This window comes from Mya arenaria, chromosome 14 (assembly GCF_026914265.1).
Source record: "Mya arenaria isolate MELC-2E11 chromosome 14, ASM2691426v1".
Taxonomy (NCBI): Eukaryota; Metazoa; Mollusca; class Bivalvia; order Myida; family Myidae; genus Mya; species Mya arenaria.
Window position 1 is genome coordinate 50,040,949 of NC_069135.1, and position 14,976 is coordinate 50,055,924.

The window sequence follows — 14,976 nt, forward strand, 5'->3', positions numbered from 1 at the left end:
ATTCTACTATGATGGTAATAATAAATTGTATAACTTGGATAATTGCATAATTTTTGAAGCTGCAAACAATTTTGAAAGAAATAACAATCCCTTTTTGGAAATCTGAATTAATTTCTTTGAAAAAAAAGTTTGGAAGTATGTTTTAAAATATGAATGACAGCTTTATAGTTTATTTCTCGTTTCTTCGCTCATTGCCTACCCTTTTTATCACTTCGTTTCTTAGTTTGCGATGAGGAAGGTTGATGTGTACAATAAACAGTTTCAGCATTCTCTTCCTTATATAAAAAATAGGATATCGCATAACGAATCGTGCACTTTAACAGGCGGAAATTAAATTGTTTGTACTTCTTTTCATATTAACGTACTTTAAATACTAGGTTCAAATTAAACGTGCAAAACGTTGCTTTCGCTACAATAACGGTTATGAAATTTGCTTTCAATAAATCGACGGATGTTCTCCCAAGGAAAGTTTGCCACCGTCTCTTATTATAATTCAGTTCAAACATTCTGCAAATCTAATAACGTTGTACTTTATAATCGTCGGTCAAATGTCCTACGTTTCTATCTGCGAAATGCGGCATCAAATTATATGGATTTTATCTTTAATTTAAAACAAATGTAATCTACCTGTGGTGTTTGTAGAAGTCTATATTTTCAGACATTTAATAATTATTTTTAGACGCTTTATACTGTCTCAAAATGGTACTAGAAAATCAGATGGCCCAAAATTTGTATGTCCTCAAAACAAACCTAGAATTATCAAAACGAGTTAGTATGCGGCATATAAAACATCATTTTACATGATTAAAATAATATAATGAATAAATTATGTTGCTGTCTCAGCTTAGTTTACCCGTTTAAAAAAACGCATAGTGGTTTTCTAGTTAAAAGTGTGTAAGTTTAGCATGTTAAAGTCATGTGATATGTACAGATACATATACCGACGCTTTGAAATTAACTGTGGTAGACAAGCCCAGCTTAATTTGACTTGTAAAAAATACGCAAAAACTGTTAATAATACTTGTTTCGTAAGCGAAGTGATAAATATGTAAGTAAGATTTTATGCGTTGGGCACAACAATATCAATTTTGTGTACGTTCTTTCTATTTTCTTTGTTTTGCATTGGTATCATCTGGTGTCTAGTCCCTTTAATGTGTCGAATGTTTTAACGGTGACAAATCAAACAACGAGGCTCATAACACAATATTGGCGCCACAGTCACTTCCAAATCCTTTATTAGGATTTAAACTTGCTCTATGTCAGACTACAGACAATTATCCGAGAACAAACGCTAATGAATGGCTATTATCTTTGGTTTAATGATAACATATAGATATATTTATTTCGGTAAGGAATAAATTATACATGGTGAACTAAACTAGCATGACTTATTATTAAGTAATAATTACAACATGAGCATCCGAATGTTATCTAAAAATTAAAATACTGTGATTTTCTGCTCAAAATATATAAACAGAAGTATAGTCAGTACGGAATGTTTGAAGTTGATATAAAATCACGTTGTTACTGAAAATCCAGCATGTCAAAACCGGTGAGCATGAAGCCTATAAAATATGTTATTGAGCTTTAAAACATCCAGTGCTACAGTCCCGATGGACTTGTAGAGGTTTTGACAGTGCTCAGTTGCGGCCCTATAAATTTTATTATTCCATAGGCTCGAATAACTTGTGTTTAAAAATTTATTTATGCAGACTGCGGTATGTCAGAAATCCACGCTAGAAGTGATTTGATTTTGATTTATTGCAGAATCATAGTCATCAGCAAAACACTCCATTTACTTTTCGATTAAACAGAAAATACGATCAACTTAATTACTAACGTTGCATGTTTCGCATTATATGGCATCAAATATTTTATAACATGTATCAAGATGTTTACCTTTATGTAAAAAACAGATTTCTTCCAAAAGTTACAGTCGCCTAGCTCGTCTGTTACTATTGTTGTTGTTGTTGTTCTTTTTTTGTTATAGAATATACGTTATGGTTTATATAAAGCGTACTGTTATGTTGCTAAAATCTATAATTAAGATAATCATTTACATTTCACAAATGTTAATTACGTTTTGCTTTAACATTTAAGCTCACTTTAACCAAACCTAAGCAATGACCAATTACTTAAGGAATGAATTGCGGGAGTGATGTCATTATCGGGGTATAAATGCAGTTAGTATTGTAAAATTGTGCGGAGTCTGAGGGACTCCGCGTTCATATCCCCGATAATGACATTAATCCCGCAATGCATTACTTATATTTACACCAAAAGTTCATTGTTTCATTCAAGATTGTTAAAAACTACTAACAGACAACAGTTTATCAAATGACGTTACAATAACGCGGGAAAAGATCAACTACTTGAAATCACTTTTAAACGTAAAATTGAAACACTAATGGCAACAATACATTTAACATATCATAAATTCACACTTTCTAAAATGTTGATTTATTTTTACGCGACCTGCTGACGCAATACAAACAATAACAAGATAAACAATTTATATGTATATTGTATGTGGTGATTCACGATCCGAACATTTCCGGTGATGTTGCGTTCATCGGATGATAACCGCAATTGCCGAAAGACAGTTCGTTTAAGGAATGGAAGTTGAGGTGTAAAAATATACAATTGGATGCCGTATTGTTTAATGCTTTGAATTGAAAACGGTTGTAAGATGGAAACCGATTGCTACAATAATAATTGTAATGTTTTGTAATACATTTTTCTGATATTAGTTAAAAGTATATTTCTTCTTAACTATTAATACATCAGCATATTGCATAATAATCAGTTTAAGATATGATAGAATGAAACTTAAGTACTATTTCACATAGAATAACAATTTTAGTAGCGAAAATCTTAACTTGAATATTTATTTTATTTCAATGTGCTGCAACTATGTTCTCATTTTATCTCTGACTGTTCTATAGTGTTTTTTTTCTAATTGATGTTTTAAAGCTGTACTCATTTGAGCTTTTCCTAGATTTCTTGATGTCATTGTTCAACGTTTAAAAGAAATGTTTTTATTTTTATTTTTTATTTTAGAACGTTTGATAAAAATGATCATAATTATCATGAACTTGATACTTATTGCATGTGAAATATAATATTAAGAAAGTTATCAAGAAGTCCATATGTTTTGTAATTGGACTCGTCGCTTTATGAACAAAAATTGAAACCTTGATTTTGCCTTTAATATTCCAAGGATTGACTGTCATTTTAAAATTGTATGCAGAGCTGTTGACGACGCCTGATGATTGTCAATCGCACATTTGATTCACGAGTTTGAGCTTTGATAGGTATTTACATAATTTATGATGTTTTTGAGTTAACTACATTTTATGACAAATACATTATATCAGTTTTTTTGGTCCTAGTTGCTTTATCAACCAGATCATATATTGCATTATTTAGTTTGAACGTCGCTGCAATATTAACATTGACTTTAAGAGCAGCCTCTTGAGGATATAACACGTTTGCCAGGCGGTCATCATAATTATAATTAACAGACAAACGTACAATAGACATTTTTTCTTTTATTGCAGACCAATGTTGAAAACTAGGTCAGCTTGTGGCATTGATAAAGAAACGTGTGTTGATGTAAAATATCCTGTATTTATAAATACTATACAGAACTGTTTCAACGGATTTCAATGGCGTAGATATAAAATTTATATTATCTTAAAGCTGCACTCTCACAGATACACCGTTTAAACAACTTCACATAAATGCATAAAATGCATAAAACATCAATATTTTAACTTAAATATAAAAATCTGTGTTATCAGCAGTCTAATATAACTGATTTCCATGCATTTTCGCAAAAATTGGCTCGTTCCAACACAAAAATTAAAAAAAATATTTCAAAACGTTCAATCTGTGAGAGTGCAGCTTTAAAGAACCGACTTTATTGACGTAATATATATTCGGCTTTTATTTTCTATTTTGTAGGAATACTATTTTTTACTATTTTATGTTTGTTTTATGCTTTTTACTTTAATGTTCTTTTAAAGTGTCTTCCATTTTTCAAACTGAAATGTGCCAAATGACTATTATTTAATTTGCACTTAGTAATTAGACTCCTCAATCTGATAAGGTGGTTATCCTAGCTTTTACGAACAGGCAGCGCCACGTTTCCATTAGTTGAGACATACTCTGCATCACCCACTTACAATAATTGCACCATAAATGACGAATTGTGCACGTAAACAATACCTTACGAGCAGTTACTCACTACTGTTTAGTTGTTGTTAAAATGACACACATAATCATAATCAATACATACACTTGTATAACAAACAAACGTTTCGAGTTATAAACCCTAAATAAACTTAATAATGCATTTAAGGAAAATATTAATTACTGATAACAAGATTGTAACCGTGAAAGTAATAGCTGCAAACGCCAACATATAAAATGATTGGTGAGTGCTTACATATTTAAGGTGATCTAATATTGTCTCATGAGGTAGAAATAACGATTTTCTGCATCTCTCTTTCAAATCAAACCCGGTATTCTCCATAAGAACCATTGTTTTCGACATTTATTCATACTTTTTCGTATATTAAAATAACTGTTTGATTATGGTACATCTTATTTGGGAGTACGAGTACATCTTTACATAAAACCTCTGTTCACAATTTATGCTTCTAAGAACAGGCATCTTATATATTTACAAGTGCCAAACATGGTTCGTTTTCTGTCTGTTATTGGGATCTCAATGAACAAGTCAAGCCTTAGCAGAGTCTGAATGGCCAAATCCCGGTTTGAGATAGTTATATGAGATATATGTGCAAACACATAGGACTAAAAATAATTCAATTATGCAAACGAGAAAATAACAAAAAAAAATTCAATGACTTTACATGTTGCATATGGTGTAATCGCATATCCTATATATCCTATATATTATTTATATATAATTACAATTACATGTAGCCTCATATCAATAAGTTAGCGTCTTAAAGAGTAAAACGACGGTATTATTACATGGCCTTGGAAATACATGGAGATGTAATAGAGTGGAATGCGTATAAGGTGGTAAATTATAAACTCTCCGTCTGCAGATAGAGTTGGGATCTCTAATCATAGAAGTACTTGGGTTTACCTAAAAGTTTATTATTATTTGTTTTATTGTTAAGTTTCCTCAAGTTATGCATACTTTGATAAGATTTACCATTTGCATGTTTTCCTTATTTAGTATTGTTGGGATAAGAGTGAGGTTTGTGCACTCAAACCGGTTTTAACCCCCAGTAAATTTACGTTTTACTGACCGTTTCAAGGCGGTACGTAGCAATACTTTGATAAAAATACCTTTTTAAAATAGTATGTATGCAATGTGCTGTTTGTGGAGTTTTGTGCTGTTATTCCATGTTTCTTGTTTGTGATTTTTTGTTTTTATGTTCTATGTCTTTGGCGTTTACCCAGTGCCATTAAACCGGGTTTATGTATAAATTTTGATAACAGGCGCATGCCTTTGCCCTCGAAAAAACAAAACGAAGCATAATAGCTGACAAGCGATGGCCGTGAAGCGTCACATTTGAGTTTCTTTACAGATTAATTGGCTGACGCGATACTTCGTATCTCACAGTCATAACCGTATTATTTATTTAAACAATGCCATTAGTTAAAGATGAACATAAAAGTGCCTATATATGCAAACTCTGCTGCATGCATGACGTAATAATATTTCATTTAATCGTCACCCAAAATAAGTGTCCTTTCTTTTGTATGTACAATGAAGTCGACACTATTTTGAAAATAAAAATGTAAACGCAAATCAAAAGCTAACTTAATTGAAACCGTTTTCAAACTATATTTCATTATTTGTTTCTATAATAAATATATTGCATTGGCAATCAGAGCTTTATTTCCTGCTGTATGCTTCTAAAGTCGTCTCGAAAAAGGATAATTTGTGTAGAGTTTAAGCCCAGAGCAAATTAGAATCAGATGGTTACTGTCAAAATGTAAGAGACTTATATACTCAAACAAAATCCCTGAAAATTCGGTGGCCTTCATATCCCAATTAAATATACATATGTCAGTTTTTGCATTTGCCTATAATTTCCCATGATAGTTAGAAACTGACGTTTTAATGGAATGTTAAAGATTTTCGCAATATTACGTCCTTTTATATATTCTTGCAGTATTTCTATGCATATGAACTAAAAGACATCGTTGACATAATCATCAAGTTTCGTCGTGTTTACTTTTCCTGGCGTGTTTAAGTATATGTTAATGTTCATTTTCGCAATCTACAGATATTTAGAGCGACAAAAAAACCTATTTATTTGGTGGTTGCCTTTATTTGATCACCCAGCTCCACTTTTTGTGAAACACTTGTTATTTGGACGTGAACGTTAAGCCACCCAGGCGCAAATCTCTTGAAATGAGTTTGGCGATGGTAAATGGTCGCGGCTTTGATAGTAAAATAAAAAGGATTGATGTTTGAATAACACTGGAAAAGCACCGAAACATGAACGTTCATGGTACTTTTTGTTTAGAAATCAACAAAGTTTTGATATTTAGATTATATTTATTACTGTTATAATATATAAGGCATATTTGTATGATACATAACTTTATTGAGGTGACCTCGTGAACTTTTTCATAATGATCAACAAAAGAGGGTCCCTTTTTGGTATTGAATTTGCTTGATTAGTTGTATATTATAAAAAGCTTTATAAAAGTAAGAATATTTGGTGCTTGCCTTTTTATTACCACTAGCTCCGCCCTTTGTGAAGCAAGTGGTATTTTGACACGAAAGTTAAACCGCACAGGCGTTAGTTTCTTTAAATGAGTTAGGCGATTGGTAAATTATCACGGCTTTTATAGCAAATGGAATTGACTGATGTTTGTACAAAAACATGGAAAAGCATCGAAACAAATTGTTGGTACTTAGATTATAATAATTACACAGAATGTACATTTTGGTAGTGAATTTGCTTGATTGGTTGTGTATCCTAAAGAGCATTAATTTTATTTCAATAGTTTCACATACAATGTTTGATTTGAGTACTGAATGGTTTTTAATATGATTTGATAGCTTTTTCGACATTTATTTTTAGTTCTGGTTTATAGCCTAATTTTCGACCGCGCCCTTAATTGATAATCATAGTTATTTCGCGCGCGCATGCGCAGAGGGCAGAGCGATCTATGAAATTATGCGGCTGTACCAAAGTACGTAGACCGACACAATATGAACAATAAAAACTGTTTGAATTAACAGGCTTAAGTCGCTTATTTCAATTAGCAAAACTAGAAATGTGTCCATAGGACACGGATGCCCCCACTTCGATTTTTTGTCATAGAAAATAAGCCATAATGATTATTCAGGATAATCTGCACATATAGGATAAGTTGAGTTGAGTTGGGTTTTACGGCATCGCAAGACTGTATAGGTTATATGGCGCCATTCAGGCAGGAAAAAACTTGTTGGATCCACATTGGACACATACTTTTCAAGAATTAGATTGGAAACATATATTTTTGAAGTATTTTTGGCAAAAAAGGGCCGTAACTCCTAAATGACTAAAGCGATTTCCATGACTATCGAACTTGATCAAGATATTATGGTCACAAACATGTGTTTAAAGTTTGGTGAGGATTGGACAAACAGTTTTCAAGAATTAGATTGGAAACATATATTTTTGAAGTATTTTTGGCAAAAAAGGGCCGTAACTCCTAAATGACTAAAGCGATTTCCATGACTATCGAACTTGATCAAGATATTATGGTCACAAACATGTGTTTAAAGTTTGGTGAGGATTGGACAAACGGTTTTCAAGAATTAGATCGGAAACAATCTTCGGGACGTACGTAAGTACAGACAGACAGACAGACGTACGTACGGACAAGGGCAACCCTATATGCCGCCACTTTGTGGGGGCATAAATACATACTGAAAATAGATTTTGATAAATTAAATAGGTTTATTCTGATAATCATACAGATTACTCCTACAAAATTTCTAAATATTCTTGAAACAGTAAATATAACACATTTTATAGAACAACAAAAACAGTGAGATTAGCTTAATCCTGTTATACGGGACTTAAAAAAATCGGTCTGATATGGATCTACAGTAATTAGGTTTATCGTTTATAGATAAGTGCTAACGCCAAATAATATCGGCGAAAATTAAGTCAAAATAATAAAGGCTTGTGCATTAAATTCACTTAAACAAATTCAAACGTTTCTCCTTTAACCTTAAGGCTTTTAACTGCTTCATCGTTTTAAGAACACATTTGGTTAGTGCAATGTTTCCGTTGCAAAACCTAATTCTGAATGGTATTAGTCGTGTGTCTTCAAACAGGTTAAGTTGAAACTCGTATTTAAAGCCAATACATACTAATATGTAACAAACATAAATTTTGAGTGATAAACCTTAAACTACTTGCTTAATAATGTATTTATGATAAAATCTTCATTACTGATATCAAGATTGTAACTGTGTATTAAATAGCAAAAAAACAAGTATAACATGATTGGTAAGTCCGAATAGATTTACAGTGATCAACGATCGTCCAATAAGGTAGGAATACCGTGTTTTCTGCACCTTTCTTTCAAATCAAACACGGTTTCCTTCATACGAACCACTGTTTTCGATATCTATTCATCCATTTCGGTAAATCTAAACAATTCGTGTAAGGCTTATTTTGGAATAAAAATGCATCGTTAATAATGTGCTTACTGGGTGTGGTGTTTTGTTGTATTATTGTCAATGGTCAACAAACATATTTATTGGAATAAAAAAAAATCAAGATTGCTTTAATTTTGTTGTTTTTTTAAAGCAAATTTATCAATGCAATAATATAAACAGTATGTTTCATTACACCACTTCGTGATAAAGAATACATCAACTATGTAAACTAGCAAAACATATATTTAAAAAAAATGTATAGTGACAATAAACAGAGTCAAGAACTATGTAAACCTGTAATGAATATATTATAGAACTATGTTAACAGGAGAAAAAATGAATCAAGAGTTATCATTATATTATTTTGTATTATTATTCCGTTCCTCAAAATAGGCATTAGGACGACAAGAAGAATAGCTCATAAGAGTCGTTAGTCTCAATCACTATTCGGTTGTAAATTTCTCGATTTGTTAATTTGATATACCGCCAAAACGCGTTTAGAGACGTCAATTGAACGTAGACAAGCTATTTCCAAAACGCGCTTCCGAGACAGTGAATCATTTGATAAAGTACTGAGGTCTAAAGTTGATGATCCAAGTTGCTATTCAAGTGGCGAGATTTCGTATTACTATCGAAAAGCGATGAAGCAATTGAGCTGAGAGAAGAAAGTTCTGATATTTGTATCGAATTCGATGTTCAATATGTTACAAGGAGGAGAGACGTGAACATGTCTTGATAATGTTATTGGTCTTTTTCTTCTGTGTTATAATTTGGAAATATGATAAGATGGAAAGCTTCAAAGTACAACTTCAATTATTAGATTAAATTTCTTAAAAAGTAGCATAATATTTAAGGAAAAAGGTTCAACATTTTGTATTAATTGATGGGAATCGATATTTGTTAGTATGGAGTTTTTAAATAATAGTTCGAGTGAATTATATAACTATAATGAAGAATCAGGAATTGTAGTTGGCATTAACTCATCAGACTTTTATGACTACCATTCCATCTACGACAATATAGAAAACATGGAATATCCTGTTGCTTTTAAGAAAGTACCTCTGTGGGAAATGATTGTAAAGATCACACTTTATTCCATAATAATTTTATTCGCTATTGTTGGAAATATTTTGATAATAGTGGTGGTGGCCCACAACAAGAGAATGCAGACGACTACGAACTATTTTATCGTGAACTTGGCAGTGTCTGATCTCCTTGTGACCGGTTGTTGCACGTGGGTGCGACTAGTAGACGATATCACAGACGGATGGGTCCTTGGGAACTTCTTCTGTAAAATTAACTCATTCGCTCAAGGTAAGACAAAATGGGTGCTTATAAGCTCAGTGTAAAACTCAATGGGTACACTGTAAAATCAACTAAATCGATCAATGTATAACAATATGGGCGCTGAGAATATTCTCTGTAAGACAAACTCATTCGCTCAATGTATATCAAAATGGTGCTCAATGTTTGAAAAAGGGCTGTGTACGAAAAATGCAAAATGGTTGACAAAATCGGTTCTGGGAATAACACCTTCAGTGAACTAACTCATTTGCTCAAAATAGGTACTTGTTGCTCGACCGATAATCCTCTCCGCCGCCACATTCAGGACAGTAACTTGAAACTTTATTTAATCATTTACAAGTTGTTTCCATAATCATTATCTAATTTCAATGCAATGGCAGTATATGGTAAAATTGTTCGTCTTGTGGAATAAACCCTAACGAACTTACGAAATAGTTCCCGTAACGCATCTTATATGTGAAAAATGAACCAAACACCATGCGTATCGCATAATACCATATCTTAAACATTTCACTTTAAGTAACAATGATTTTTATTGTGTTTTCATTTGCAAGTCGTCATGGCATTTAATTGACTATGAACCGTCTCGGGGACTATTACATTCGCAATCAATTGACAATAGTATAATATATAATTAAAAATATTATCACTTTCCTTAGGCAAACAAACCATAAATACGTCATATATTCAAGGTTCGCATCATCCTCTTCCAATAGTTCCAATTTATGCCCACATTTATGATTACCACTGTTTAATCAAATGACGTCAGACATAACTTAACCAAATGAAAAATGGAAGCATAACTAACATAATAAACAACATTCCATCTTATTTTGGAGTTAATTTACAATTAAGAGATAAGAAGGGAATCAATGCTAAAATATTTGAACAGCGCATATGACCAACTGGCCCGAAAATGGTCTTAGTTACCCTCCACGTTTTAGCCAGATATCTGTACTACTATTATGGATAAACTTTCCTCCCACCTCAGATAAGTTGATCCGAAAATTTAACCATGCTAGAAATTCTTATCTTGCCCACGGGCAAAGATAAAACAAGTACCCGTATGGAACTCCTTTTTAATGGTCATCACATTGCAATTACCTCCCTTGTTGAAGACTGTCGTCTGTTGCATCATTGAAACCTTGTCTATTTAGAACGCTTATTAATCATTTCTCGCTTCAAATTTCACCATAACAAAAATTCACGTACCTTTCAAGAAATAATGCTTTATTCTCCTCAGAACTATTAAAGACCGATTTGACTATTAACATAATCTGAATCGAATCACTGCGCGCATATCCAGTGACAACCACGAATAATCAAATATCCATACGAATTTATTTTCACTAACGCACAAAAGTGTTCCACCAAAAATACATTTTTACTAAATTTTGTTTTACTGATTTGGGAGAAAAATCATCAACCATAACCGCTTGGGTAAGATAGGTTCATCCCAACCCTCGCGCAGGTTTTTGCGGAAACGAGGTTCCATAAAACACCCTATGCTCGGGTCGGGATAAACCTATCTTACACGAGCGGCCATGGAAGATACTTATATTCTTTCTTCGTTTGAGTGTGTTCAATGATTTTTAAAAAAATCATAGGGATAAAGCACGTTGTTTAAAAAAGTGTTTTAAACATACGAAGGATAAAGCACGTTGTTTTAAAGGAGTTTAAAACATCTAAATGATCAAACATCAGTGTTTAAAACATTCTCAGGATAAAGTACTTTTTGTCTCACAGTTATCCTAGTTCCTTGCAAAAAATAACACGATTCAAATCGTGTCCACTTCACTGTCATTTTAGGCACTCTCATTATCCACTTGATAAGGAATGGATTTACAAAAATTTGTTGGTAAACTGCAAAAACCATCGTTCACAACTTGTTGTAAAATAACATATGACTGTACCATTCACATTAGTTGTAAAAAGCGTCTATTGTGTAGTATGTTTTATATCGGGAAGTCTTTTGCTAGGAAATCATATTGCATTAGCCAAATATCTTACCTGATAATTGAAACATTGGCAAATATAGCGCCAAACTCTGTAGAATATTAGTTCAATCCATTATGAATGATATAACGCAAGAACATAAGAGTGTTAATACGAAAACCAACCTAAATCGCCACAAACCAAAACAAGGAACACTAACACCACAATCAACAACGTAGCCTAGGGGTTGTCAACGTCGCTGCTAGCGTCGGAGGCGATGGCATCAGAATACCAGAATATTTATATGCACATTCCAAAAATTACAGGCTAACAAGATTGTTTCAAAACACGTACAGGCAATTTTATCCGGGTAATTAATTAATGTTGTTTGCAAAGAAAATTTGCCACACGAAAATCCAATTATAATTAGGTGAACGCAAAATATCAACTTACGCAGTTAAGGTAAATTGGTGCCTATTCTAAGTAATTAAGTTGACCTGATGCCTATTCAAGAAGTATGCACCCCCTATTTGGTTATAAATTAAAACCTCTTTTAATGCCCGCTGCATTGCTTTTAATTTGTCCAAAACACAAATGATTCGGGTAAAGTTTCAAAGCTCCAATGACATTTAAAACCTAAATTAATCCTGTCCAAATTAGCACATTTTAACCACCTGAAAATAATACTCTTTAAGATCCTGATCTTCCATTTCCATTTGCATATTGAAGCGTTTTCCACTTCTTCAAATTATAAACTGGGGACTAATTTATACGGAAATGAAAATATTGACAATCCCGCGTTATTTGTTATTCTGTGCAAATTAATAAAAAAATGGACAATATGCCTTATTCCCATAACACAATACTCTCTTTTTCTTGCTTTGATGGAAAATATGAAAGGTTTGGAATTTAATTCAATAATAAAGTAACTGTGTTTTGGAGTTCAAGTTGAAGCACCTTAACACTTTCAAACAAATTGAATCAACCATTGGAAATGGTTCATGGAGAAGATTCCAGCGTTATCAGTATTGGCATATGGCAAAAATCTGACTAACGGTTTGTTAGAAAAGAGGCGATGAATGTATACATGCAGTTTACTTTAAGTAAACAAGAATGTATTTATTATGATGACACATACTGTCGATCGTGTGTAGCCTTCGTTGAAATATCGAGAAACAAATAAATTGAAGTAAGGCAAATTAATAGGCCTTTATAGTACATACAAGTATTTATGTAGTTTGCTAGGTGAACGATTTCATTGGTTTGGTTATATCTCGTGTTGTCGGGCTTAAAGTATCCGTCAATATTTACCAGACATTACTAGCCAACCAGATTGCCTGACAGTCATCACGTGCTATGCCCAGCCAATGAAAACCATTAACCATTGTTTCTTTGTCTTCCGCGAATGAACATCGCGTGAACCTATTGGTGGAATATTGAGATCATTATTACGATTACATTCTTGATATATTGTGATTTAGACTGCAATTAACATTTTGTGCGAGTACATGTTAGTACACTCGTAAATTGCTTGCAAAGTGTGCAAAATCTTCGGAGACCTCAAGTGTTTGATCACGTATCGATCAGCAAGATGCCGGATCGCCGAATCCAGATTTTCGGTCATTTTTACTTTCATCGTTTGAAAAACTATCTACAATGGTCTTTCGACTTTGATCCATATTTTTTGTTCCGGGAGGCCTGTTCGGTTCGTTTTTCGGGCTACCCCGCGGCTACTCTATTCGATTCAAGACAGAGGCTAAAAGTGATAACCGATTTTCAACTGGACATCGTCGTTTTATTTGTCTGTACGAATGACCAGTACCATCCGTCTTCCTATCCTGATGCTATCGCTACGGACATCCTCGCATTGATGCAGGATATAGATTATGACTGTCATGTTAAACATATCATTTACCCACAAACTGTACATCGCATACAACCGACAGTGTACACCAGGTATCCTGTTGGTATAGACTGGTTTAACTCTCGGGTCAATACTTGCAACCATGTGATATCTGTACATTGTTCGCGGACCTAACATTTACGTTTCTGGCGTTTAAAAGGATTTTGGAGCAAGGCGACGAAGGCGAGCGCGTTTTTCGAGGATGGGGTTTATCTATTTCATGACGGGCCAAAAAAGCTTTACCACAATCTGCGTACAGCCATTGTCGCAGTCCAAATTTATACAGCTCTCATTGGCACAATGTTACACGAGCGCTTGTCTTCTTTGAGGAGGGACCTGGAGGATAACTCAATTGTCCGGATTGGTGATCATGAACCAAACTCGAATTCGCCTTAACATGTATTGTTGCCTTAAATGTTTCTTTTATTGGCTATTCAACAAAATACATTTGAATGTACTATTGTTTTGCCCCTCATTTGTATTTATTTCTGGTATAATAAGGCTCGTTGTAAATCGTTTATACATAAATGTGATGCCCATAACATATATAGTAACCTGCAGTTAGATATCAGAATTAAAAAAGTATATGGTCATAAAATGAAGAAGATTTTGTATTACAACGAGTTGACTTGTGTTGCAATACGAAATGATTGCATTCTTCAAATGTCGTGTCATAAAAGCAATATACAGCCATTGATAAGTTAAATCTTATAAATAAATGTAATTCGACGCCTTATGAAAATCGACTTTACATTATGTAACAGTTCAGAATGAGCTTTACACACGCAATGTATTGATAAGCAAAGAATTCAGTCAGTTTTCAACCTCAAACAATTTCAGACTTAAAACAGTATGAGACTGAAAAGAGATAAATATATGGAAACTTGTTTACATTTTAACTATCCTTATTGTATAATTAAAATGCGTTTAGCTAACAAATTAAGCTTCTTAATCCATTGCATGATCCTTAAAATTCCTGTTCCTATCAAAGGAAAATCAAACGAGGCGGGTTTGACTTGCAATGAGATTGGTCGCCAAGCCCTCACGCGGATTCAATATACTTTTAAGTCCCAACTAGTCTCTTAACAGTGGCTATACATGCAATAATACTAATTGGTTGGTACCAATCGTGTACAGTCTGATTAAAGACTCATGTTATTTCGGTGAAAGGTTTAGG

General features: G+C 33.1%; 1 protein-coding gene across 1 annotated transcript in view; it reads left to right on the top strand.

Moving 5' to 3' along the window:
* The first annotated feature begins 9,490 nt into the window (after positions 1 to 9,490).
* LOC128217714 (QRFP-like peptide receptor) overlaps positions 9,491 to 14,976 on the top strand; it is a 64,421-nt gene continuing 58,935 nt past the window's right edge. Inside the window, exon 1 of the mRNA XM_052925050.1 lies at positions 9,491 to 9,970. Within this exon, the coding sequence (XP_052781010.1) occupies positions 9,562 to 9,970 (409 nt within the window). The 5' untranslated portion in view covers positions 9,491 to 9,561. The remainder of the gene's footprint in view (positions 9,971 to 14,976) is intronic.